General features: G+C 42.0%; 1 protein-coding gene across 1 annotated transcript in view; it reads left to right on the top strand.

Annotated features, from left to right (window-relative positions):
• ALK (ALK receptor tyrosine kinase) overlaps positions 1-27159 on the top strand; it is a 662031-nt gene that overhangs the window by 460535 nt on the left and 174337 nt on the right. The window contains exon 5 of the mRNA XM_029938017.1: positions 19397-19524. Coding sequence (XP_029793877.1) covers positions 19397-19524 — 128 coding nt within the window. The remainder of the gene's footprint in view (positions 1-19396; positions 19525-27159) is intronic.

A 27159-nucleotide genomic window follows, 5' to 3' on the forward strand; every position in this document is an offset into this window, starting at 1 on the left:
TGCATGTGCTTTTAAGCTGATGGTGGGAGACAGCCTGCCAGAAACGTCTGAGTTTCCACCAAAGACATATTGTAGGTTAGAAGGCAGACGGCTGCTGTTGTATTGAAAACCTGTTCATCAGAGTTTCCAAAAGGAACAGATATGAAAGGTTCAAATGAACCCTTCAGGGTTTCTCCATCTAACCAGGCCTTTAAGCTCTGCCTCTCATTACTCTTTAATGAAAAACAAAGAAAATGTGTCGCTGGCTAATTATTGTGTAGGGTGGCAGATGCTGAGGGAGGAAAAGTCCCCAGAGTCACATCATTTAAAGGGACACTGTCAAAAAAAAGGAAGTCTTACTTCAAAGCAAGTTCTCTGACCTGGAACATTACCTACTTCTTGTTAAATTGGAATGTTCCTTCTCCCTCAACATTTTTACCATTGTCTCTAACAAGGGGATTTGAACTTAAAGAGCCTGGAGCAATGCAGTGACGAAAACCCGAGTTTGTGCCCCCATCTGCCAACAGGGAATTCTCATCCCTGCTAAAAGGAGCTGGATGCAGGGACTCTGGTGCTGTTTTTGCTCCTGTCATGATGCTTACCTGGAATGTCTCTCCTGGCCTCCACTTCCTTCACATTCCTCTGTCTCCAATTACTTTGAATCTTCTCAGCCCTTAAGCAGTCTCAACATGTGAATTATTGAATATAACTTCTCTTAGGTCAGGAGCTATGTCCCATCATCCATGTCTAAGCCTTGTATATACTATGCTCCATAAGTCTTCATTGAATGCGGTGAACTTGCTTATATGTGCCTTGGGCTTGTTTGTTTCTTATTCCATAGGACTTCTTTAGACATCAGAACTAAAAATGCCTTTAGGGTAAAATTCTTGTCTTATTCTTCCTTTGTCCTACCCCTAGAACACTTGCAACAGATTTATGAAATAATTTCTTTACATGTTGGATGGCCATGTTGATTGCTATTTAGTCTGTTTTTTTATACCAGCCCAGCATGAACTATAAAATATCCTGTTGGAGTAAATTGTTACACACTCTCTATACAAGAAGAAACTATGCTAGTCTGAGTAGATTTCCTGTCATAGCCAGTTTTATTTTTAAATTTTTAAAATTTTTATTTTTAGATTTAAATGCAAAGATCTCAATTCTATATTTTTAGAATTCTGTTTACTTCAGGAGTCAACCAAACATTTTTTTAAATTTAAAAATATTAACCCTAGTCAAATTCTAAACAAGTTGCTGAAGATGTTTCCAAGAGCAAACACAGGCTCACCTAAAATGGGTTCTGGAAGACACTGTCTTCAAAGAGTTGTGTAATTAGTAGGACGAGGGGATTAACAGACATAGAATCTCTTAATTTAAGCAATGCATTGGGCAGTGTTTCCATTGATATTCTGATATGTAGGTCTGCAGCAATCAAACACTTGTCTCCAAAGAGGCATAGTGAGTGAGGTTTATCCATCTGGAAAGTATATCCAATAAAAAAAAGTAAAGGATTCTGCCTTGACCTTTGCCTCTCTTGTATGTTTGTGATCCATGACCAAGATGATGGCAGAAAGATTTGTTCAGACCTAATACCTGCCTTCCACAGTGATAGAAGCTATGTGTTCATTATCTCATTTCAGAGGAGACTTGGTCTGCTGATGATGCCATGCTTGGTAGGGACCTAATACCACAGGTGCCAAATTCTAAAGTGTGGATACCAAGCCAATTAAAATTTGCTGCAGGAAATGTTATGGTTCTGCTCTCAGGGTTCAAAACAATCCACTGCTTTGAGCCACAAATTATAGGATCTGGAAACTCTGGTTTGGAAATAGTTTTGGGGGGAAAGGATTAGGGGTCACTAGGGGAGGGGGTGGATTCTTCTTGATCACAGTTAACATAAAGCCATGGTGTGCTGCAGCTGCCTGAGAAGACAATGCTCCAAGAGGCTGTAGGTGCAGAGTCCAAATCCCAGGGAGGTATAACTCTGGAATTCCCCGCATTGGCCAAATTAGGGCAAGGTTCTGCCATCATCCTAGGATCCAGAAGCTGAAAGGAATCTCAGGAAACATCTAGTGGTACTTTTGTTGATAAATTTCAAAGGAATAAGCTTATCATAAGTCCTGAGGAGAATGACCACATCAAGGTGAACATCAGAAACCAAAACAATAAAAAATCTGTTAACATACATATTTTCAAAACACTCTTCTATTCATTCTACCATCTAGCCATCTAGGAATCCTGCAAAGGAGTCAATAAAATAGAGGAACAATGAACAGAGAGGTGGAATGACTTGCCAAAGATCCCCAGCCAGGGAAGAAGCCAGATCTTGAGCCAGGATTTTGGGACGCTCAATCCAACGCTCTTCCCCAGTGCCATGCCACCTCTCTGCGTTAGCTCCCTGGCCTGCCACTCACTCACTGGCAACTGCTGTCTACATGGGCTGGCCTGGAGCAGCTACACAGCAGGCAAGGGTGATTTGTTCCTCTGGCTTTCAGCAGAGCTTGAGCTGGAGCTCACTGGAAAATGTTTCTGCCAGGTTTTCACTCAACACCCCTCCGCCAAGCCTGGCCTCCCTTCCATCGCTGATCTTTTGTGATGTGAGGGATGTAAAACACAACCCAAAGCAAACCTATGGTTTCCTGCCAGCTGGTCCCTAAGAGCTGCCCCTACTCCCAGAAACAATACCCTGATTATCATTCATTATTTCTACTTCTTAGTATTAAAACCCTTTTAATATGGCATTGGAGACCATTGGGAAGTTTTAAATTTCATGTCAGACCAGAATTTATGGGCCAGTTCTTAAATTTTACCTCTGGGCTCGATAATTACAATTCGCTTTTAATCGCTCTCTTAGACACCTCTGTTAAAAGACTTCAATTATTTCCACACAGTGGCCCCTGGGATTTGGCAGATCTGAATACTCAACTTGTGTCACCTCCTTTTGGAGGCCTGCATGTGAGACATTAGCCATGGCTCATGGGTGCAGACACTGGGCTTAACAAGCTGTCCCACCAAGAAGCCTGGGATTCTTAGGAAAGGCATCTCCCCTCACAAGGAGCTGAGTTTAGGAACCACACCCTCATCCACCCCTGCCCTCCAGTCTCCAGTAGGAAGCAAGAAATTAATGCATTGGGATATGCACGTTCACCAGGCTAGTTGTAAAAGCTGTACAATCCCGAGAGCATGCGAATGCAGTGTGGGGCCCCTTCCATGGAAAATAGCTTTAAGTAATATGATTCAAGAAGTCACTAGAAGGCTCAAGGAAGGAGAGATCCTTCAGCGGAGCCCCAGAGAGCTCTGAAATGCTTTTGGGAAAGTAAAAGCAGATGCTATCTGAGGGGTTGTGTAGTATTGGAAAGGCACTCCCCACACACTACACCACCAAGGACAAAATGAGGACACTGGAGCAGCAACTGCCTGCTTATTCTGGAAACCACTCCAGTTAAAATTTGCTGCAGGAAATGTCATGGTTCTGCACTCCTGTTCAGAACAATCCACTGCTTTGAGCCACACCCTATGAGATCTGGCAGGCTCTTACTCTGCTCCAAAGACCCAACAGGACAGAGTGTAGTGAAGATGGAATGCTGAGGTGGAAGTAGCTAAAAGAGCCACCCCTTAGGTGTCATTTAGTATTTTCTATCTGGTAATGCCAATTTGTGTGGGAGAAATTTGTAATTCTGTATCCAGAGTCACCAGCTGCTGAAGGAAGGTTTATCTATGGGCTAAAAACATCCGCTTCTGTTGGGAACAGTGGGCTGGGTGGGAGCCAGAGCTCAGGCTGAGAAAGGAGGAATTCACCAAAAAGGCTTGGCCTCATACAGTGATGTTTTAAGTCTTGTCCTTGGGTAGAGACAGCCAAGAGGGAATGAGCCCCCCCCCCCAACATTGGTGAGGAGGTACCACCAGGCCCTCTGTCAGCAACGTTTCTCAGGTTACTTACTGTACATGCCTGTACTGAGAGGCAGGTACTGTTAGATGATGAGCAAATGGGACCAAAGCAAGAAAAGCCTTCCTTACTCAAGAGGGTTGATCTTCTAACATGATAGTAGACTACACCAGTGCATCTCCAAATAGTTCCACAGGCATGCAAAATGGTTCCTTGGAGGTACTATAAACATATCTACATATATGTGTTACTCATTAAAAAATAAGATGTTAAATTTTATTGGTATTTAATGGATTAAAAGATATTTAAAAGATTTTTAAAATAGAGGAAAATAAATAATAAAATATTTTAAGTTAGATGATACTTTTTTTCTTTCTTTTTAACTTAAATTCAAATTAGTTAACATATGGTGGTAGTCTTGGCTTTAGGAGTAGAACCCGGTGATTCATCTCTTATTTATGACACCGAGTGCTTATCCTAAAAAGTGTCCCCCTCCATTTAACCCATCCCCACACCCCCCATCCCTCCAACAACCCTCAGCTCATTTTAAGAGTCTCGTATGGTTTGCCTACCTCTCTGTTTTTATCTTCTTTTTCTGTCCCTTCTGCTATGTTCATCTGTTGAGTTTCTCAAGTTCCACATATGAATGAAACCATATATCTGTCTTCCTCTAATGGACTTATTTCACTTAGCATAACATCCTCTAGTTCCATCCATGTTGTTGCAAATGGCAACATCTCATACTTTTCATTGCCAAGTAGTATTCTATTGGGTATATATACACACACAAACACCACATCTTCTTTATCCATTCATCAGTCAAAATTTGGGCTCTTTCCATAACTTGGCTATTGCTGATAGTGCTGCTATAAACATTGTGTGCCTGTATCCCTTCGAATCAGCATTTTCATATCCTTTGAATAAATACCTAGCAGTGCAATTGCTGGGTTATAGAGTAGTTCTATTTTTAATTTTTATGAAACTTCCATACTGTTTTCCAGATTGGCTGCACAAGTTTGCATTCCCACCAAAAATGCCAAAGGGTTCCCCTTTCTCCACATCCTCACCGACATCTGTTGTCCAGAGTTGATAATTTTAGCCATATTGACAGGAGTGTGGTGATATCTCATTATGGTTTTGATTTGTATTTCCCTGATGATGAGTGATGTAGATGATACTTTTAAGTTACTTGGTATTAAAAGATTCAGTGACATCTGATTAATTCAACACAGGCTCCAGCTCCTGGCCCACCCGCAGTCATATGCCCATAAACAAGCATAGGACCAAGTCATAGATGAGGACAAAAGGGCCCCAGTTACCTTCACTCAGTTCAGTAAGACACTACAAGGATTAGGCACAAGATGCTGGCACTGGGATCCTACTGTCTGTGCTTTTCCTACCTAAAGAACTGGGTTCTCTGTTTCCTCATCTGTAAAATGGGAAGAGTCATGTATTATCCCTGTCTGACAAGAACTGATGTTTGTTTTCATTTGTGTGAAAATGCCAGGAAAAGAGGAGAGTTCTTACTCATATTTGTCAGCCTCCACCCACACCCCCTCATCCTCTGCCAAGGGATAGCTCTAGAAGCAGGAGAATATCATAAGTCAGAATCCACATGTACCAATGCCAAGCAGACAACATGGAGGCCAGTCTCCACAGTCGAAGTCCCTTCCTGCTTCCAGTAATCTTTCAGAGGATGTATAGGAAAGCACCAGCCTTGGAATCACAAGACCAAGCTCTAGCACTTATGAACTAATCTGAGCAAGGCTTGTAACTCTTCATTCCACACCACCTGACTGTGTGACAAAGCAGATAAAAAGGCCTGTGTGCTTGCCACCCAGGGTGGCTGTAAGAATCAAATGAGAGGGTGTGTACAGGAACACAAAGCTCCTCAGATGGGAGTCAGTGTGCTGAAGTGGACAGCTCATGTCTAGTCCCAAGGAGAACTAGCTTTATGAACACAAATATTTGGGAGGGAGAGTCCATCTTCACCCTGAGTCCAACTCAGTATTAAATCTCCTAATACACAGGGTAAGTACTGTGCTCTGCCATAATAGGCCCTCAAGAAACTACTGTATCTCAGCCTTCTCTGGAATGCCTCTCAGCTCTGAATTTGTGGGATCTCAGAGTGTCTGAGGCCATCTTCCCCTATCTCCTAAAGCAGCCCAGATTATGTCCTACTTCTATGAGAAGCTGAGGCACACACAGACAGCCATAGGCTTGGAGTTTGACAGGTCTGGGTTTGGATCTCACCTCTGTTACTTACTAAGTTGAGAACAAGATCATTCACCTGCTGGAATCTCAGTTTCTTCATCTGTACAGTGGGGCAACAACACATTTCCCTCACAGCTTTGAGAGGATCAAATGAAATAGCTATGACAAATTCCTTCACTGTGTCTGGTGTAGCATTTGTGTCCAAGGTGTAGTAGGCATTATGATACTTACAGTAATCTAATAACAATATGACAATTATTACCATCATTGCTTGGATGACATCACTGGCAGGCTTCCAAAGCCAGAGATGTTAGCAGACTACCAATTCCTTCTACATCTTTCAGGATCCACCCATAGCAGCACCAGCCACACAACCCCTACTCTAAGAGAAGGAAGAGCCAGAAGTGAGTGTCCAGCGCCTGCTTGGTGCAGAGGCTATCAGACCCTTGAATCAGCATCTCAGAGCTGTTTTAAATGATGCCTCTGAGCCTGTTATGAGCTGTTGGCAGAGCCAACCCACAGAGCTCACACGAGCCAGGAACTCACATGATAGACTTTGTCTTCCCAGCCTTTGTCACATCCATTCTTGCAGTCCTCTGTCCTTTGAGGATGACATAGACTGGAAAGGAAAAGAGGGCTTCTGCTGTTCCTCTTGGCTCCATGAGAAACATGCCAAACAACTGGATAGACTCCAGCTTCCATGATCTATGAGCACAAGGCCTGAGTAAAGAGATAAGTTTTACAACCTCATCTCCAGAAGTCAGTTTTTATTGACTCTTTGGAGGTTTCTTCTTGGTTTGGTTTTAACAAAACTGCAATGCAGGCTTACCAGTGGCAATGGTGACATTTACAATACAGTGGATATGCAGGCAGCTCTTTCTAAGACACTTTGCATATATCTCTTGGGAGGCAAATAAAAGAAGATGGGCTATTCCTGTCTTGTAGGTGACTGTTCCTCAAGCCCTAATTGATTAAATATATCACTGAGGGGCTGAACAAACCCAAAACTAGAAGACTGCTCATTCCAGAAAGTTGAAGTTTCCAGTGTATAGGGCCAGGGACAGTGTCAAAAGATTCTGAGTATTCAGAGCTTTCTAACTGAATATTCAGAGATGAATGAGATGAATGAGATGAATCAAGAGATGGGAGAAAAGGTTGGTCCCACTCCTGGAGATTCTTGCCCACCTCAACCCCAGCCCAGATCTTTCTGACTCCCCCATGTGACTCTGCTTCTAGTTTAAGCTCACCATGCCTTGAAAATTCCCAGTCACTATTTAAGCTGACCCTCTGATGTCATGTGAAAATTGGTGTTGGCAGTCTCAGCCTAGAAATTAACTCCCAGGTGAGCATGCCATTCGCACAATCTCACAGCCTCTCAAGTGGTTCTGGCTGTTGGGTTCTAGAAAACTCCCACATGGCTGACATGGTAAAATCCTGAAGTCCAAAGTCCATTAGTTTCCTGAAGCATGGCTTAAAAATATGAGCATTACCCAGGCGAAGCTAATGGGCCCATGATTCCTGGGTTATTAGCAAGCTCTTCCTAATATAATTCTATAGTGAGCTTCCTTGGAGGCGAAGGTGATATTATTCTCCTGGAAGTCAGAGGTAAGTGTGTAGGAAAATGACCTGCATTCCTTCCTGCCCCAAGGAATATGGGCTTCTTTGTGAGAAATGAGTTGTTTTTTCAGTAGCCCATGGGCTCCAGATAACCATTCACAGTGAGTTGGTAAAAATATTTTAAAGTTTATTTCTCCACTAAGTTTGAATGGTTTTAACTATCCACCTACATTCATTTTCTATGGTGACCATAACAAAGTACCATAAGCTTAGGGGGCTTAAACAACAGAACTTTCCTGTCTCATAGTTCTGGAGGCTGCACGTGTAAGCTCAGGACGTTAGCTGGGCTGGTTCCTTCTGAGAGCTGTGAGGAATAATCTTTTTCATGCCTCTCCCAGCTTCTGGTGGCTTATTGGCAATCTTTTAAATTCCCTGACTTATAGATCACCCCATTCTCTGCATTCCTCTTCAGTGACATTCTCTCTGTATGTTTCAGTCTTGATGTCCAATTTCCCCCTTATTATAAGGATGCAATCATATTGGATTAGGGCCCACCCTAATAATCTCATTTTCATTTGATCATGTTTATAAAGACACTGTTTCCAAATAAGGTCACATTCTGAGGCACTGGGGGTTAGGATTTTAACATATCATTTGGGGAGGACAGAAATATATAACACCACCCTTTCTGTCATTCCTTCCTGGACCAGAGTAGACAAGCCAGTAATAACAGTTGTCACATCCTCCAAGAAACTCTTCTAAAAACTTCCTGGGCAGAGTTAGGCATATGTCACCCTTATCCACCTATACCAATCACCCCATTCAATCTGGGGATCAAGTTGAATCTTGATCAGTGAGGAACAGCCCAGCAGAGAAAAAACAGAAAGGGGATTCTGGGCATAAGGGGCACCTTGAACACATGCTAGGGGCAGGACAGGACCCTGGCATCCTCTGGGAACCAGAGGCAGGTCCTAAAGATATTGGAGAGCATGGTCATGTTTCATTATAAAAGAGATGACTCAGGACACAGGTATAGAATGGAACTTTTCCCCCATCCATGGAATGGAGGTGCATAGTTCAGGCTTCAGCCTTTCTCTGCCACACAAAAGGAAGACACATGGTGATTTCCAAGAGTCACGCCAGTCATACATCATCATCCACAATACTTGCTATGATATGGTATAACCACTGTAGCAAGGCCAATGGGCTCTCCTGGGCCAAGGAACTCAGAACATCATCTGCCAGTGCCTCTGGCAATTACTTCTGCATCCCTGGACGGCCACCCAGCAAAGAGATGGGACAGGTGCAGCGTGTGGAACAGAGGATCATCTCTGGTGGGGACAAACAAGTCTGTGAGCTCGTCCAGGCCCGTCCAGACTTTTCCAGCTGACTACTGTCCCAGCTCCAGAATTTGCTTACAGGGCTGCAGTTTATGGCCAGGTCTACCTACCATATGGAGTTTCAGCATAGAGTAGCTTGACCTGGCCAGAGATTCATGTCTGAAATGGAGCCTCTGAGTTTGGGAGTCAGCATTTTGCTTGGCACAGAGGCTTGCATTTGTATTGAACCAATCAATACATTAAGGCATTAAATGGCATTTAGGCTGGCTCTCAAGGGAGCAAGATGGGTGACTGGCTCTCATTTGAGTATGGGCAAGGAGGACTGCCTCTAGGCTTGGGAAATCATGGGTGTCAAGGTGGGGGCACAGGATAAAAGCCCCAGTTCCAGTCCCACTCAGGACTCAGAGCTCCAGTTAAAAGCAGACAGTGCTAAAGGAAGGATCCTACAGAAATGGCCACATTTCAGATTTTGGTGTTGTTTTTATCCTTTCCCCTGTAGAGGATGTATTTTAAAAAACAAAAACAAAAACAAAAGGACCGCCTGCATTGAGTTAGCTTGGAAAAAAAAAGTTGTGTTTGAAAAGAACAGATGGTGCTAAAAACTTATTGGAAGAAACAGAGTTAGGAAACCAAGTTCCGGATTCTTACTGTCTGCTGGTGGGTAATGTGCTCACATCTCCTTACAAAAGGAGTTTGAAAGGCAAAATGATCACCTGGGGCTCTAATCCAAGAGCGTTCACAGCCCACCCCACCAGAGAGATTGTTTGACAAGCCGGTAGAGTCAAAGACCACACTGGGATCTCCTTTTGTGCTCACTTTTGTCATTTTAAATGATTCCTGGAGTGTGGCACCAACCAAACCCCCTCTCCTTTCCCATCCCTTGCCCAGAATCCAGCTGAGTCCCTCTCTGATGAGAAATGTTCAGCAGATTCTGAAAAAGGTAGTGGCTTGTGAGGGACCAAATCCAAAATGCAGTGGAACTGAAAGAGGAGCTTCAGAATTCTCAGGCCCCCTCTTCTCTTGATTTGAGGTTTTCTCTCACTTGAATGTTTGCCTGCTCATCAGTGTTACCTCCTTTCAAAAGAAGAAAAAAAAAAAACACTGGTGAATTCCCTAGGTATTTCTTTATACAACCTAGAGCAAAGAAGAAGACCTCTTAGATGACAAGCTTGGGTCTGGTAGCTGCTTGGGAATTAGCCAACATCCTTAAACATTTTGTCTTTACTTGTAGCCTCTAAACACATGCTAATCCACTGTCTCTTGATGTAGGACCAAAGTTTTCCCTTCCACTATAGGCCCATTGACTGGAGTTCTGCTTTGTTTTCCTATGTAAACTACATTCATGATTGTCCGTTTCTGTTTCTTTAAAACACTTGGGAAGTAGTCTGAGAACTTCTAGAGTTTTAAGTTTGGTTTTTTTCCACTTTGATCTTTTCTGTTGCCCCATATATACCGAATTAAATAGCAATTATTTGTAGTGGTTTATCACTACTAGTCTTTACAAAGTAATTCAAATTTTTCAGTGTTGCATCAACTGAATGAACACAACTGGCATAAACAGGCTTGGGAACAAGTGTAACAGACTCTCGGTAGGTGTCTAAGTTGGGTGACGAAAGCAGAAGGTTTAGGTGACCTGGAGGGCAAGCTTGAATGTCCAGGAGGCACAAAGAGTTCCAATGAATGTGTGATGTAGAGATTATGTTAACTCAGCAAGCTGACTGGTCACATGAGGTCAGTTAAGAGCACTTCTCCAACTATTATTTTTCTTACAACTGTAGCTATGATCAGTCTACTTATGTTCACCCCACTTGTAATGATATAGGAGCTAGGTCAGTAGAGATAAATTCAGTCTCCTCTTTCTGGCCTGAAATACAGAATGAAGAAAAACATCTCAACTAGGGGCTGGGGTGGATGCCTGCCTCCCACAAGCCTGCATATCCCAACCTGAATTAGGATGATATGGACCCTGAGGAGGGAAGGAATAGGGTAGCCTGGGCAACATTGGGAAGAAGCCAAAGTATTTCTTGAATGCCTCCTTTTCTGCACATTGCTGTTCTTCAAATACTAATCACTCTCAACCCACCAAAAAGCTCTTCTAAAAAATGAATCATTTGCATTTAGCATAAATGTAAACCTATGTGCAATGTCATAGAAAGTGTGACAGTTTTGAGATAAAGAGTGTCAGGTTCATATCACCTCTTATCATTCACTACATGGGCAAGTTGTGTAAGCCTCTCTGAGCCTCAATTTTCTTGCTTATAAAATGGGGGTGATAATGTCTGTCTCATGCATTTATTATGAATATTAAACGAGATAAAGTAAAATAGGTTTATTTATGTTCTGCTTTAAATCCCTTCTGGAAAGAGGGAGAAAATAAATAAACATGCACACTGACCAATAAAGTGCTTTGTACAATGTTCCCTGGGATATGTGCATTTGTATATTTTGTCTCTTCATCTCCACCAGAGGAAATGAAAGGGGCCTTACAAATCTTGGTATTCTGGTGTGGGAAGCTTCCCCCAAATTCCCAAAAGCTCAACCACATGGTCCGTTTCCTATTCCACCTTCTTCTAAGGCTGCTCCTTGAAAGGTCACATGCAACACTGGGTTTAGGAGAGGAAAGAAACACTAACATAACAAGGGCAGTATCACCTAAGGCTTATTGAGTGTTAGCTAAGTGCCCTACATGTCTTCATTCACACAATCTTCACAACACCCTTGTAGGATTCTATTATTATCCCCACTTCTTAATGACAGAACTCAGGCACAGACAGGTTAGGTTAGGTAGCTGACTGAAGGTTACAGCCAAAAAGAGACAGACTTTGGATTATAAAAGAGGAAATCTAGCTTGGAGTTTGTGGTCTTAATAGGTTTCCTTGAAGGAAGGGAAAAGGGAAGGGAAAGGAGGGAGGGAGGACAGAAAGAAGGAAACTCCAAAGAAGCTAAAAAGGGGCCAGGAAAAGGAGCCATTCACTTTTTCTTTGCTCAAAAGCATGAGAGAAAATTTTGGAGAAACATAGTTTGGGAACATTTCCTTAGCCCCCACTAAAGCCAGGTGCAAACTTCCAGATCCCTGTCACCTCTCCATCATGTCTGATGTAAACCAAAACTGCTTTCTAGCTACCAATTGCTAAAGTCTCAGCTAAATCCATCTATGGCCACAGCGAGCATGCCCTTTGCTCCAGCAGAGCCAGAAGCCACTCTCAGCCTCTGGGGACCTTTTTGCCACCAGGGACCAGTGGGAGTCATATCCAGAATCAACCTGAAATCTTATAATCTCATTCCTGATCTGATCCTCTCCAGGGCACTCCATCTAACTTTTGGGAAATTGTAAAGGGCAAGGGAATAAGAAAGAGTATCCAGGGTACCTAGATAAAAAAACCTCATGCACATATATGTTATTATTATTACAGAAAATTAACAAGCAACAAAGGACTTCACACTAAAATTTACATTGATCTGGCATTTCCCCCCTGCTATCTCCCATAAAAATGCTTTAAATGTGGGCTGATATAATGGAAACGATAAAAATAGTGCTGAGTGTTTTATATTTGCTGCAGAATTACTATAAGGTATATATTTTGAGAAAAATTTGAAAGTTATGTATGTTTTTTCCTTTAAGATAAGACTAAGGGGAGAAGTGCAATTGGCTTCGTTTGTTTGTTTGTTTTTTCTGTATTGATCTAGACAAACTCCCACAGGCTTAGTTTCTTGTTTCTAACAAATCTTCACACCTTCACACCTATGTCTGGACACTTGTCAGGAAAGAGTCTTTGCAAAGAGACATGTGAAAGAATGTCAGCAGCAAGGCCTGAACCTTCACAATGTTTTTTATTCTTTTAATGTTTATTTACTTTTGAGAGAGAAAGAGAGAGAGTGAGTGGAGGAGGGGCAGAGAGAGAGAAAGATGCAGAATCTAAGGGAGGCCCCAGACTCTGAGCTGTCAGTACAGAGCCCAATGCAGGGCTCAAACCCACAGATTGTGAGATCATGACTTGAGCTGAAGTCAGATGTTTAATCGACTGAGCCACCCAGGCGCCCCCTGAGCCTTCACAATGTTATGCTCACTAACAATAATAGTTGTATGGCTGAGTTCTATCAGAAAGGGACACATTGGTTGGCTAATATACGTGGTTTCCATCATCCTCTCCTTAACCCATGAGTTTGGCTGTCTTGGCAAGGGGCCAAGTCACAGTCTAAATGACTTTGCCCTCATGGCCACTACAGAACACATAGATGACTATATCCTTTATCTTCTGGCCCATGGCCATGTTCACCAGGGCCAGAAATTGGAACAAAGCCTCAAGAAGACAGTTTTTAACCTTAAGAAGCTTAAAAAGGCAGTTTAAGATGGTGTTCCTAAAGACTGTGGAGTCACATTAACCTGAGTTTAAAACTCAGCTGGAAGTAGTGTATACCGTAGGCCTTCAATAATGTTAACTATTGTTGTTGCTCTTGTTAACATCCATATTGACTTGGCTCAACGTTGACCTGCCCTGTAAAGGACATTCCTGCATCACCTGCGACCTCTCCTGGTTGAGCACTCAGATCCCTCCATGTCTCAATTACTACAATTCTGATTCCTTCCTTGGGTTCCAGATACTTGGACAAGAGGTAATTTGATGGCTGCTTCCCATGGCCCTGTTCAGTTAAAGAACAGACCTCTGGGCAAATGGAGAGCCAAGAGCTATGTAATGACCCAGCCTGCAAACATCCCTCACCTCCAAACTTTCCGAGTCCTTAGGTTATTCCTAATAGGGAAGGTATCAATATTACCTGAACAGATGATAACTAATGATAATGAAATGATGTGAACTTTTAGATAACCTCAGCTCTACTACAATATAAATTTTATTCAAGAATATAAGACCTTGTCTGATTTAACAGAAATGTGTTTGTGCATTTGTTCTATCATTCAACAAATACTGTGTCTGGAGACATAGTGATGAATGATCTACTAGCCTAGTTTTAAGGATGGGTGCGTAAGACACAAGGGATCTCCCTCCTGTAAAGACAAATGAAAAACATTGACTTCAACCAACCTAGACTTTCCTAGCCTACACATGCCTTTGCTCATGTGTTCACACCAACCTCTCTGCATTGCCCTTTTCTCATTCCCTGACCCCTCTTCATAGCCAGTCCTCAAGTTTTACCTTGATCACCCAACCTGAGACATCACTTTGCCCTCTAAGCTTTAATAGTACATAATGCCTATGCCACTCACTTAGTTTTTCTATACTTCCATTCACCATAAATTTTGGTGTTTACTTTTACTCTTTCTCACTAGTCTGTAAGTTCCTTGAGTGCAAAGCTAAATCCTAAACCCTAGGCTCATGCCCAGAGCATGTAATACTTTATTTAGTGTACAATAGTGCACCAATAAATACCAGAGAAATAGAACTCAATTCAACAAATTTTAAACAAGATCTAAACGCAAGGCATCTTTCAACATGCTCCAGGAAGACACAAAGGTAAATAAGAGGATTTTACTCTAACGTGAGATGAGAGCCCTTCGGAAAGCTCTAAATAGAGTGTTGACCTCATATCAGAGTCACTACTATATTTTCTTGTATGGGTGTTTCAACATGATTCTTTGTGCTGTGCTTAACACATGAAGAATCCATTTAAAAATGAAGGGTTTTTTTCTGGTTTATACAAATAAGGTGTCTGCTATTGATAAATTGCAAATGCTTTTCTCTCTCCCTTTTACCTACATTCCTTTCCCCCTTGAATCTCATAAGTGAGCTGAGATGCTGATAGTTTCATGGACCAGTGCCATTCCCTGAAGAAAGCTGTGGTCTTCTACAAAAATATCTCCCACTATTGAGAGCCCCAAAAGGATGTTCCTTCACATACATCCTTCTGACAAATCCTCACAACAATCCAGTTAGGGATGCATGATTTCCATCTTAAAAATAAGGAAACTGAATATGAGAGAAGTTAAATTATTTGCCTAAAGTCCCTTAGGTAAGTTAAGGGTGGAGTTGAGAGCTAACTGTAGGCTTTGCAATACTTCAACAGCTAAAACCATCTCAGAAAGGCATTCCAATAAATAGCATGTAGTTTGGAGGCTTGCATTTGTGAGCCAGCCCTATGTCAACATTATACCTATTAGAATATCATACAGTAGCAAACTAATACACATTCCTCTGTCTTGTCAACTGACATCCAAAGTCCTCACAGGCTATCAAAAAGTGTCCCTTTGTTCTAGGCTTAAAATAACTCGTGTCTTCATCCTCTTGAGTCATGGCTGCCAACCCTTCAATCTCGTCAGCAGCTGCCTCTCATCAGATGTGCTGACAGTTTAAACATGTACAGAGTCTTCTGGTATGGAGTGGTGCGAGCTTTGGAGATTCTTGTTTCCATGCGAGAGCTTCTTAGGATGTGTGTGTGTGTGTGTGTGTGTGTGTGTGTGTATGCATTTTCTGACAATGTATTTAACTATCTGGCTGGTCTGTTCACCCTTAAAACCCAGACTGGTGGTTCTTCTAAATAATGCAAAGTAGACACTTCCTCTTTTACTTTTGGGATACCAGTGAGATAAAATGGCAAATGAATATAAGACTGATCCGTAGGTTACATTGACTCCTGTTCTTGCAGTCTGGGAGCAATAATATACTTGATTTTAATCTTAGGTCTGCAGTAACCAAAAATGTGACCTTCGGCAAGTCTCTCCATCTCTCTGAGGGGATGGAACGTAGTCTCTTTGCAGATATAAATCTGTAATTCTTTGCCTAATCACTTCTTCCACCTTCTATAGAATATTATTTGTGTATTGCAGCCTTCAGGGTTTTCATAAAGTGTTTTGTCACTAAGGCTCCTGCAAATTGCTAGAGAAGTATAAGCATTAGATCAATAAAGGACCTTGGAGAACTTTGGATCCAATCCTTGAATTCTGCTGGGAAAAAAAAACTAAAACCCAAGTAGGTGCAGGAACTTGCCCTAGCCCATGCAAATCCAAAACCAGATTCCGGGACTCAGCTCCCACTGAGTGGCCTCTATACATACTGTTTCCAGTCTCTGGGTCATAAATAGACCTTAATATTACAAACCAACTCTCCTGCCTTTTTTTTTTTTTGATGGATTCTAATTTATTCAGTATAATATATACCCCAGTATAATATAGCCACTCAACAAAAATGTGTGGCCAGTTTTTTTTTCTCACCAAATTTACACAAAATTGGAGACACTTTCTCTGGTTGAGAATACATTGATTGGAAAACATGCAAAATTTCATGCATTCAGAATAAAGTGCTTTGTTCAAAGTCATCAGAAACATGAGGGGCAGAGCCAAAACTAGAAGTGGAGAGCTCTGGAGAGACAACTGAAAGATAATGGATGGTGACAGGTTGACTATACAGTCTTTCTGGCTTCCCAGAATCCAGATGGACTCCCCACACTGTCAAGTTGATTGATTGAAGCACGAGTAGTAAGATAGCCACAATTCCCCAACACACGGACACAGCTGCACGTGTGTCTCTAGGAGGAGCCCAAGTAGAGTTGCCACAGCCAAAGAGGAAACCAGAACCCCAGTACGGGAGTTTCATGACTGCTGGGATATAAGCAGAGGAAATGAAGGCAAACAGAAAAGAGAGCTTGCATTTGCTTTTCCTGGGGTTTCCACTGTCTCTTAAACAAAGCTGACCCTAGGTACAAGCTTGCCCTTTTCTTGTCCCAACTTCCCTGGTCATAAAATACATGTTTGGCAACTGCCCTGAAAGTTATTAAAGCTGCAGCAGTAAACTATGGGAGGCCAGAGAATTTCAGACAAAAGTTATTGCATCAGTAACTCAGAAACTAATTCCTAAAACTCTTGACACATTTATCCAGAGGGCTAGTGCCAATATAGAAATGGAAATCATTGTCAAGGGCCACAGTGTACCTGGAATTAAAATCCATCATTCCTCACAGCAGAGAGCTACAATTTTGGCAGAATATGAATAGTCATGCATTTCTCCACCATCTTTCCTCACAAAAAATAAGGTTCTTTCTTTTTCAGAAGAACAAGAAAAATTCTGCTCTTTGTCTCATTTGTTTTTTTCTTAAGAACCCTGTGTTTACATTTCCTTTTCAAATATTTCTTTCTTTGACAGTTCCACATTTAAACCGAAAGGCTTCCTTTACCTTATTCAATTGTACTAGTTTTATTTTGGATAGAAATCCTGCTGGGTACAGTAACAGGGAACAAACTTTACAACAGTAATAATCCCTTCTACAGCATCTATTGTGGGGAAGCTTAATACACTTGTATTAAATGGCTGAGGCATTGGCTCTAGTGATCTGAATTAACTACAGAAGAGCATAGTTGGAGAACAAAGCTACCTCCTTCACTCGGCAGATTCCCACTGCATGCTCAGCAACATGGCAGGACTGGAGACTCAAAACTGCCATCCAAGAGTGCCCCACTGAAAAACCACCAATTGCCTTAGGCAATGACTTCACCACCAAAAGGTAGCAAAGACAGAAAAGATTTGATGGGATTCATTGTTAACAAGCAAATGGAGAAACGGGCTTTCTGACTCCCTGTTGGAAGACTGACAATATGCTCAGAATTTTCAATGCACACGCACTTTGGCTCGGGTTCTAAGAATTTGTCTTAAAGCAATTTGACAGAAGTACACGGGGTTAGCTTCACCATGATAATGAAGAGGAAAACTCAGAAGCAATGCACAAATCATTAAAAATGCAATCGTTGGACTAGTCATGTAGTCTATATCGTCTCCTGACATATGATTGAAAGACAAAGTCCAGTAACAGAGGGCACATGTATTATGGTCTTGTTTATTCTTTTTCTTTTTAAATTTTTAGCTAAATTCTGGTTAGTTAACACACAGTGCAATATTGGTGTCAAGAGTTGAATTCAGTGATTCATCATTTACATACAGCAAGATAGTCTTGTTTATATGAAAGCATAGCTAAAAGACAGCAAAGTGTTGACCACAGTTGTCTCTGGATAATGAGGTTGCGTGTGACTTTTACTTTCCTTTGTCACCTTTTCTGAGTGGGTGGATTTTTATTTTATTGTTAATTTCTTTTGATTTTAAGAGAGAGACTGAGAGAGAGAGAGCAAGGGAGGGGCAGAGAGAGAGAGAGAGAGAGAGAGAGAATCCCTAGCAGGCTTTGCACTGCCAGCACAGAGCCTAACGTGGGGCTTGACTTCACAAACTGTGAGATCATGACCTGTGCCAAAATCAACCAACTGAGCCATCAGGTTCCTCTTTTATGTTTTTTATTGTGAGCATCACTTTGGCTTGTGGGAGAAAGGGTGCTTTAAAAAAATTTTTTTTAACAGAAAGATAATCTTTCTCTAAATTCCTTCACTTCACTTGTACTACCCAACCTACCTACAGCCTTACATAATGGTAGGACAACATGAAACGCTGTGAGGAGTTCATGAGTGTATACATAGGACAAAATTCATTAATTCATACACTTTAATTAACTAAACTATATACATTTATAGGACATGCAATTTATTGTATGTCAAGTATGCCTCAATAAAACTGTTTTTAAAGGAATTTAAAGGAACATGCAATTTATTGCATATCAAATACACCTTGATAAAACTGTTTTTTACAGGAAAAAAATATGAACTACTCCAGATAATTTCCATTTGCCATGAAAAATTGTGAACATAACTATATATATATTTTAAAAACCTGAATCAATGGTGGAAAGTAAATTTGATGTTCCAATCAGTGACAGGAGGCTATTCCAGGTGGTTAATAGCATGAGTGAGGTGTAAAAAATGTTCATTCAGCTTATTCTCTGTTCTCCAGCGGTGTCAGTGTCCTTGATCAGAGATGGCTGTACAGCTCACCATTTGACCTATTTGTGTCTTCTTCTGTTTGCACCTTTTTGTGGAGTTCATGCCAATCTTAGATGCCTTTTACCCCAAAATACATGCTTCGGTGCACTTTAATTTTCCTGCAGTAAATAAATAGCCCTTGCTAGCTTCCCGTAAGTGACCATATAGCAAACTCAAGGGTTCTGAGACTTTGGAGTCAGAAAAATTTCTGAAAAACCTTCTTCCCAGAGATAATTACGAATACACCAATAAACTTTCACTCTGCTGACAGGGTTTCTTAAGAGCATATATTCTTTTCTTATAAGACTAACCTACCAAAATGGCCCAAAGGGCTGCAATTGCCTGAAAGCATATGACAAAAGGAACATCGTTGGCCAGTAGCCACAGTAGGTTTGAGAAGTGGGTCTCTGAGTTGGCAGGAGAAGAAGAAAACAAAGGTGTGTGTGTTGATGTCAGAGTCATTGTTCTCAGAGCCCCTGGGGTCGCATCGGTTGGTGCCCACAAAGAGCATGGGCTCTGAAATCATTGCAGGTGTGGGAGCTCTGTGCAGGTTAGGCCTGTTTCTCATCACTGTTCTCTATGCTCTTCCCCTCTGTTTTCCAATGCAACCAGCTGGACAGTGCTTCAGGGAAGAATTGGGCGCCCAGAGAACCCATTCCGAGTGGCCTTGGAATACATCTCGAGTGGAAACCGAAGCTTGTCTGCAGTGGACTTCTTTGCCCTGAAGAACTGCAGTGAAGGTATCTGAATCTGGCTTTCTCCTCCCTCCCTGATTGCTTGCTGTCCTAAGTGTGTCAATAGCCTGCCACCACAATTGGCTGCGAATGTGCTTGCTTATCTAGTGAAGTCGATGGTGCCGTGGAGCTGGTACTGAATATTACCAAGTGCTCCACTGCCCAGATGATCAGTTTTCAAAGATTGAGTATAACATTATATCTGCTTACCTTAAAACTTCGTCAAACAGAATATAGTCTTTGTTAGAGAACATATCAGGTTAATGTCCCTGCCTGCCAAATGCTTTCAGCTACGTTGTTTGGTTTTGTTTTTATTACTGTGGAAAATTTCAAATACATACTAATACATAGAATAGTACAATGACCCCCATACACCCTCAACCCAGTTTCAGCAGTTATCAGCATGCTGCCATTTTTGTTTCACCTGTATCTCTAGCCACTCCTCACCCCACCAACTTGATAGTGATTATTTTCCTTTTTTTTCCTGAGGCAAAATTTATCACTAAGTATTTTTAATGATTTGACTTCTGCAATTATTTAGGGGAAACTTGGGAAATGGTTTTATATGAAACTTTTTGCTTATTTTGTAAATACCATGAAGGTATGGTCCACTCTGTCATCGAATAACTTTTGTGTAAGTCCCACATTGCGTATTTATTTCAAGATTTATTGCCAGGGTGCTTGGATGGCTCAGTCAGTTAAGGGTCCAGCTTCGGCTCAGGTCATGATCTCACAGTCTGTGGGTTCAAGCCCCATGTTGGACTCTGTGCTGACAGCTAGCTCAGAGCCTGGAGTCTGCTTTGGATTCTGTGTCTCCCTCTCTCTCTGATCCTCCTCTGCTCACACTGCCTCTCTCTGAGAGTCTCTCAAAAATAAATAAAAAACATTTTTAAATTTTTAAAAAAGATTTATTCCCAAGAAAAAGCATCTCTCTCCTAAAGAATGCTTTGTTGTTGTTGTTGTTTTCTTTTTGTCTTTATTGCCAGGAAACTCTGAAGTCAATGCAATACTCAATCCCAGTAATTATAGCTGTATGTGTTTTTGATAAGCTTATTTCCCCTCCCTCTGCAGGGTTTTAGACCTTCTACCCATATTTTCAAGATCACATCTCATATATATCTTTCATCAGATATTGCTTCAAGTCTGATTAGTTAGCAGGAGGAAATGAATCATCAATAGATACATTAGGTTGATCTTTCCTTGATTGTTTAGAAGAGCTAGCATCATAACTATAAACATCCTTTATAGTTTCCCTCATGTAGGAGGTATAGGAATGGACTCAAATCATACAATCTTCAGAAAAAGTTGCTTTCGTTACTGCTATTCTGCTGTGCCTGCCTCTGACCAGGGGTTCACTGGGAAGGGAGTTCTCGTGCGCCATGGAATCTGTGGTCTAAAAGGCCCAAGAATGTAGTATGGAGAGGAAGGGAGCCTGTGGCACCCCCAGACCTAAACTCTCAATTTAGACTGTTCACGAACAACCACGAAGGCCCATCAGTCTGTTGCATGCAGAAAAACCCAGCTTTAAGTCTTGGGCCTCTTACATGTGGTGTACAAAAGGAACACCCTTAAGAGACTACTCACCACCCAGTTGCTTATGCTGTTAGGGTTCTTCATTCATTGCTGGTCTTGTAAGAACTTTCACAAAGTGGTTTTCTTTTTTCTATAATAAAAACTGGTTTCTGTGTGATAAAAAGAAAAAAACATCATCATGTGATAGATTGAACTTCAGTTTGAGTTGAAAAGGTGGTGAACCTGTGATGTGAGGCAATGTACAAGAAACAGGTGGTTTGGGAGAAAGCCAGGAGCTTGTACAAATGTTTCCACATTCACAAACTTGGGGATTAGCGAATGATTCTGGACACCATCAATCCTCACAGATGTCAAGGGTCCGTGTATGGTCCAAAAGAGGTCATCTGTTGAAATGGAGCCAGTTAACAGGAATGTGACAGGGAGAAGGTATCAGTTCCCAGAATTGGCCTAATCTCATTTGACTAATGTCAAGAGAAGGGAATAAGAGGCTACAAAACTCCAGATATCAGGCCCTGCCCAAGTATGTCTACAAAAAATTCTTTGTACCCCTGAATCAAGGATCTCAATGAAATTTTTCTTCCCTTACCCCTATGCCTCCCTTTCACAAAATTCTTCTCCTGTATCTTATGTTACACTTGCAGTGAGTTTGTTGCAGGGTTTAAAAGACCTGTGTCTTATCTGCTTCTCTATCCTTATGAAACCAAGCAAGTTTTGACCCCTCTTGATCCAAAAAGTATGTCTCTGGCTGGATACTTTCTTAGAGGAAAGAGGAAAGAAGTCTGCTTCTAATTCCCTAGAGAAGGTAGATTAGCCAAAAAAAAAAAAAAAAAAAAAAAACTAGGAAGGTTCTCATGTGCCAGCTACCTTCCTTCAGAGGCTCCATTTATAAGAACAGATGGTCTCCATGGAGAAGCAGATATTCTCTTCACCCCTTCTCTGACTTGGACTCCTGTGACCACCAAGGGGAAGGTACGCCACCAAGGGAAGGTGTAAGTGTGGATGTATAAAGCATAGAGCAGAGAAAAACAAAGTAATTCCTGCGTGTTTCCTGGGAACTTCTAATTTTCCCTCCCATGATAGAACAATTTCAGGTGCACATCAGGTGGTGTGGACAAGTTGCAGACATAAAAAGCATCCCAAAACCACATTCACATTTTTAAATGGAAGGGGTTATTTATGATATATACTCAAAGCCTATTTTATGGAGACAAATGTCTGTGTTTTCTGAGGTTATTGCTTTGGTTTAGGTCATGAAAGGAAGGAGATAAGGAGAGAGAAGTGTTGTCTATGAGAGAGTGAACAGGGCTGGTGGCACGTTAACCAGGGTTATAGATAGGTCGACAGTATGCTCGGCCTATTTTCTGATAATAACTTGGCCCCCTCCTGATGAGGCACAGACAGAATATGAAAGGAGGCACATCTGTAGAACTCTACAGTTCTTCCTTGGCCTGGATGAAGAGAGGTGCCATTTCAGTTAGTCTGGAGAAGACTTACAGGGGATGTGGGGACAATTTTCCCCATAAAGGCGGTGATACTTACTCATGGATGTCATAGGCAGAGGCCATGCTTCTTTCTTATCTGAATCCTGACAGCTATCACAATGTATAACACTTAATAGGTGCTCAGTTAATAAGCAATAAAAGTTAACATCAGCAGAGCACCTACCATGCGGAAAGGGAAGTGCTGATCCTTTCGCGTGTGTAATCTCATGTGAACCTTACCATAGTACTATAAAGCAGGTTCTATTATCTTATTTTACAGATGGGGAAACTAAAGCTCACAGAAGTCTCAAAATTTGCCCAGGTCATTCAGTTAGGGAAAGATAGAGCCAAACTCAATCCCAAGTCAGTCTGACCACCAAGCCAGTGTTGCTGTCTACCCCATTCTACTACCTTTATTGACTGTGTAGAGGAGGAGGTTTTATTACCAAAAGATTTAGAATTATCTTGACTCATCCCCTTATTTCTACATCCAAATGGGCAAGCTCTGGGCTCTAGACTTGTGGCTGCCTTACATCTTATCTGTTGCTATTAGATGCTACTGTTGTTATCTCTTGAATGACTCTTTTGACTCCATTTCCACAGCAATGTACCATATCTAGGCCTTTGTTACACACTCTTGGGCTTTGGCAGTAGCCAGCTAGTCTCCCTAATACCATTACCCATCCCTTACACATTGCCCCACCAATCTGCCCAAATCTCCCCTTCTTTGTGGCACTTTCACGATGCCTCAGTAACTTCTTATTGCCTCCCATGTCAGAAATATGAAGGGGAGGGGTCCTAGACTGGGCCATCTCACTTATTCCTGGGTCCAGGAAAGTGATGGACTGGGGATCACCCAGCTGGTTAGTGGTAGAGCTGGGAGTGACATCAGAACCATCTTGACTCCAGCCTCAGTACTTTTACCACCGTTTAGTCCTACCTGGAAAGCCTGAGTGTCTCTGCCTGATTTCCAAGCTACTTTACAATCTAGTCTCAGTAACTGTCCAGTGTCATGCCTTCTGTTCTCCAATTCCTGTGCTGTAGTCAGACTGATTTTGTGTCCACTGTACCAGAAATGGCTGGCTTGGTCTCAGGCCTTCCATTCTGAATGCAGATTCATCATTTAGGATCCAGTTTAGGGCCCAAACCCACCAGAACATCATTCATAGCTATAGAAATCTTTCCCAGAATGCTTTGCTCCCTACATCTAAATTTAGCAGATGTTTTACAATTATTCATTAGTCCCAGTTAGTCATTTGGGACCCTCACCTGAGGTCTGGGATCTTGTCTTATATTTCTTTTATTTCTCTAGGGAGCATGTAACACAGTGCTAAACACATAGAAAACACTACATAAATATTTGTTGACTGCTTGTTAGTTAATCATTGATAAAGGCTGCTCCTGCTTTTGTAGCTTTGGGCTATTACCCACTATTTCCAAAAGAAGGTAGCAGTGGGTGGAAATTTGTTAGAAGAGGTTTTTCCCTGATGTTAAAAAAAAATAGTTGGTAAATTCGGCAGTGATGGGAAAGATATAAGCCTCAAGAGACACCCATACCTGGGCTCCCAGGAAACCCTTCACCTATTCACAAGGACCTTTCTTCAGCAGACAGGCCAAAGCAATGGAATTGTGCTGGACACTCATCAGGACCCCTCATGTTCAGAGTACTCTACAGAAAAACATGTCAGAAGGGGCAGGACTAGCTTCTTGAAAATGATTTGAAAAAACACTGTGCCTCTTAGCAGCTCATAAGAATATATACTATTGCAAACACCCACATCACACCTTCTATGTGCCAGGCCCTATTCTAAACTTTTTGCATAGTTTAACTCATTTAAGCCTTACAATAATATTATTAGGCATGTATTATCATTATCAGCATTACCATTATATAGATGGGGAAATCGAGCCACAGAGACTTAAGTAATTTACCCCAAGTCTCACAGCTGATATTGGAACAGAGCTGATCTCTCCAGTATCCATGCTTTTAGCTACTGTATGTTGCTGCTACCTCCTGGAAATCACCCCAGAAAGCATCTATTCCACCTCCCTGAGCAGTGGAAATTGAATGAACAAACCACCCAAAGATTTACCTTGGACTTTGACACACTAAATTATTGACCTCCCCAATATGATTTCTACCTTCACCTCATGGTTCCCAAGCTCTCCGTTTTTCTAAGAATATAATTTAGAACTTCCCTCTCCCTGCCTAGGTTAGTCAGAGGTAGTTTAGGTGTACCACTACCCATTACCCAACAATGGACACCCCATCTATGAACCTCAAAGAGCTGCCCATGGCACCTGTGTAAGCCTAAATACATTTTACTGCCAGTCCCCATGGTTCCTGTTGTCTTTCATGAACCTAAAAGAACCACACCTGAGGTGTCCTGGGTCAGAACCACATTCAGCAGCTCACTAATAGATGTCTCAACAAGAAGCACTCTTGGTTCCTTGACCTACTGAGACTTTCATACAAAGTACTTTCTCTGATCTGCTCAGCAGAGAGGATGTCATAATCCTCATGTTACCAATGAGGGGTTATTTCACTAACTTCTATAGTGCAGGAAGGGGGAGGAATCCACAGTGTCAAAAGCAGTCCCACCACCATGGATACCTTAAAACACATTCCCAAAAGAGTTGGGAATGCACAGATATCTTAACCTCTCTGGGCCTAAAATGATAGCACTTAAACTGGATCTATGGTCTTCAAACATTTTTTAGAGGCTAAACCCTTAATTTAAATAAAGTTTTATATAGGCATCCAGTATATAAAATTACACAAGCAAAGCTTACCTAGGAAAAGTGATGGTTGGGGGACCCAGAATCCACCTGCTCCACAGCCCTTGACACCCACTCCCCCCCTACCACCATAGGGTTTCATAAAACACATTTTGAGAGCCACTGGGTATTCTGATTTCCAACTCTCCTATTAATTCCAGAGTTTTGATCTTATGATTCTGTGCTTACATAAATCATGAGAGCCAAAAATTGTTACATTAACTGTACCTTTCTTAAACAATTAAGACTAAACACTAGATTGCTATACTTCGGGCTATTGCACATTTACACAAGGCGAGTTCTTGTCCCATTGAGTCCTGGCTTTGAGATGCTAAGTATGGAGATAGTATGAATGTTTCCAGTAAAAAATAAAAATGTGTGGCATGTCCCAGCCTTGTCCTTTCTCTCTCCTCCTACTCCTCCAAAGACAATGATGGCCAGACAAGGATGTCCTTTTTAGGCCAAGAGGTGACAAGAGGAAATGAAAGAAGCTGAGCAAATGGATTCTAATCTTGGCCAGCCATGTGGAACCAATCAATCTCTGGAGTAGGCTCCAAAATCCAGCTGGTAAAATGAGGGATAACCTCATGGGCTCCTGGCAGCCTGGCCCAGACGGGCCATTTTCTGTTCCAACAGCAAGCAACACCCCAGCAGGATCCTCAGTCCGTGTTTGTAAAATGGTGATTACTGTGGCACCGTCTTCAGACTGCCAACAGAAAACTCTCTATGTGGCAGAATCATCCATCTCTCCATCCATGGACTTGCCCATTCCTTTGACATTTACTGAGCACATAATAGACTGAAGGCTTAGTGACACCAATAGAAACTTGCTTCTGTCTGAGGACTGAGTTTTGGTGTGTTTGGGTTTCTGCTTTGCACAAAACTGCTTCCCCAAGGGCATCCCTGACTTCCATTTAATTCACACCAGAGGTATTGGATCCGTGCTCCATTTGTAGAGGTGTCCTCCTCTACACTGGTTCCCATGTGTCTTGCACAGGAATATCACAAAATGAGCACTGAACCACAGTCAGGGGATCAAAGTCCCCTTTCCACCTCTTATTTGCCATACCGGAGCAACTCTTCAGATAAGAAGGGATATTAAAGGTCTCTATCAGAATTGGCACATTAATTGTTTCTTTATTTAAAATAGGAATAACAATATGTCAGTGGTTGTCCCGAAACTGACCTTAATCATGAGGGTCAGATGAGAAGATGGCTGTGCAGACTCATTGCAGATGATGCCTTGAGCTACCTGACCTCTCTGCAACTCACAAGGTCCTCCGCCCCTGCTGCTCAGTTTCTTACGGAGAGAGTGCTAGTCACAGAAGCAAATTGGCTCTTCTGATGCCTCCTGCAAAATTATGGGAAGCAAACAACAACCAAGTGCTAAGCAGGTGTTGAGAGCCACAGCACTGCCAACCTGACACCAGCACTGAGGTGCCTGCCACCCAAGCTGGTCACTTCAAGGGACTGAGTCAGCTGTATAGTGGTGGGATGTATTGCTTGGAAGTGAAAGCCAAGGAGAAATAGCAGCCACAGCCACGTCCCTTAGTTCTCATTGTGCCCTCCTCATGAAGGGTGAGGCCCATTTACAAAATATTCTCCTTTTTAACTGCCTTTTCTAAAATTTCCCACCCATAACTTACGTGTGGATTATACAGTTTACAAGATAAACATTAAACTTGTAATTTCCTCTAGCCACTGAGATCTCACATTTCCTCAAACACCTCCTCCTCAAGCTTCTGTTCCAGCCATGCCCCCGTAGGGTCCCCTCCCCCTCCCATCCCCAATGTCTGTCTCCCCCAGCCCTGCACTCCTTTTAAATTTCAGCTCTAGTGCTATCTTCTCC

This window comes from Suricata suricatta, chromosome 4 (assembly GCF_006229205.1).
Source record: "Suricata suricatta isolate VVHF042 chromosome 4, meerkat_22Aug2017_6uvM2_HiC, whole genome shotgun sequence".
Lineage (NCBI taxonomy): Eukaryota > Metazoa > Chordata > Mammalia > Carnivora > Herpestidae > Suricata > Suricata suricatta.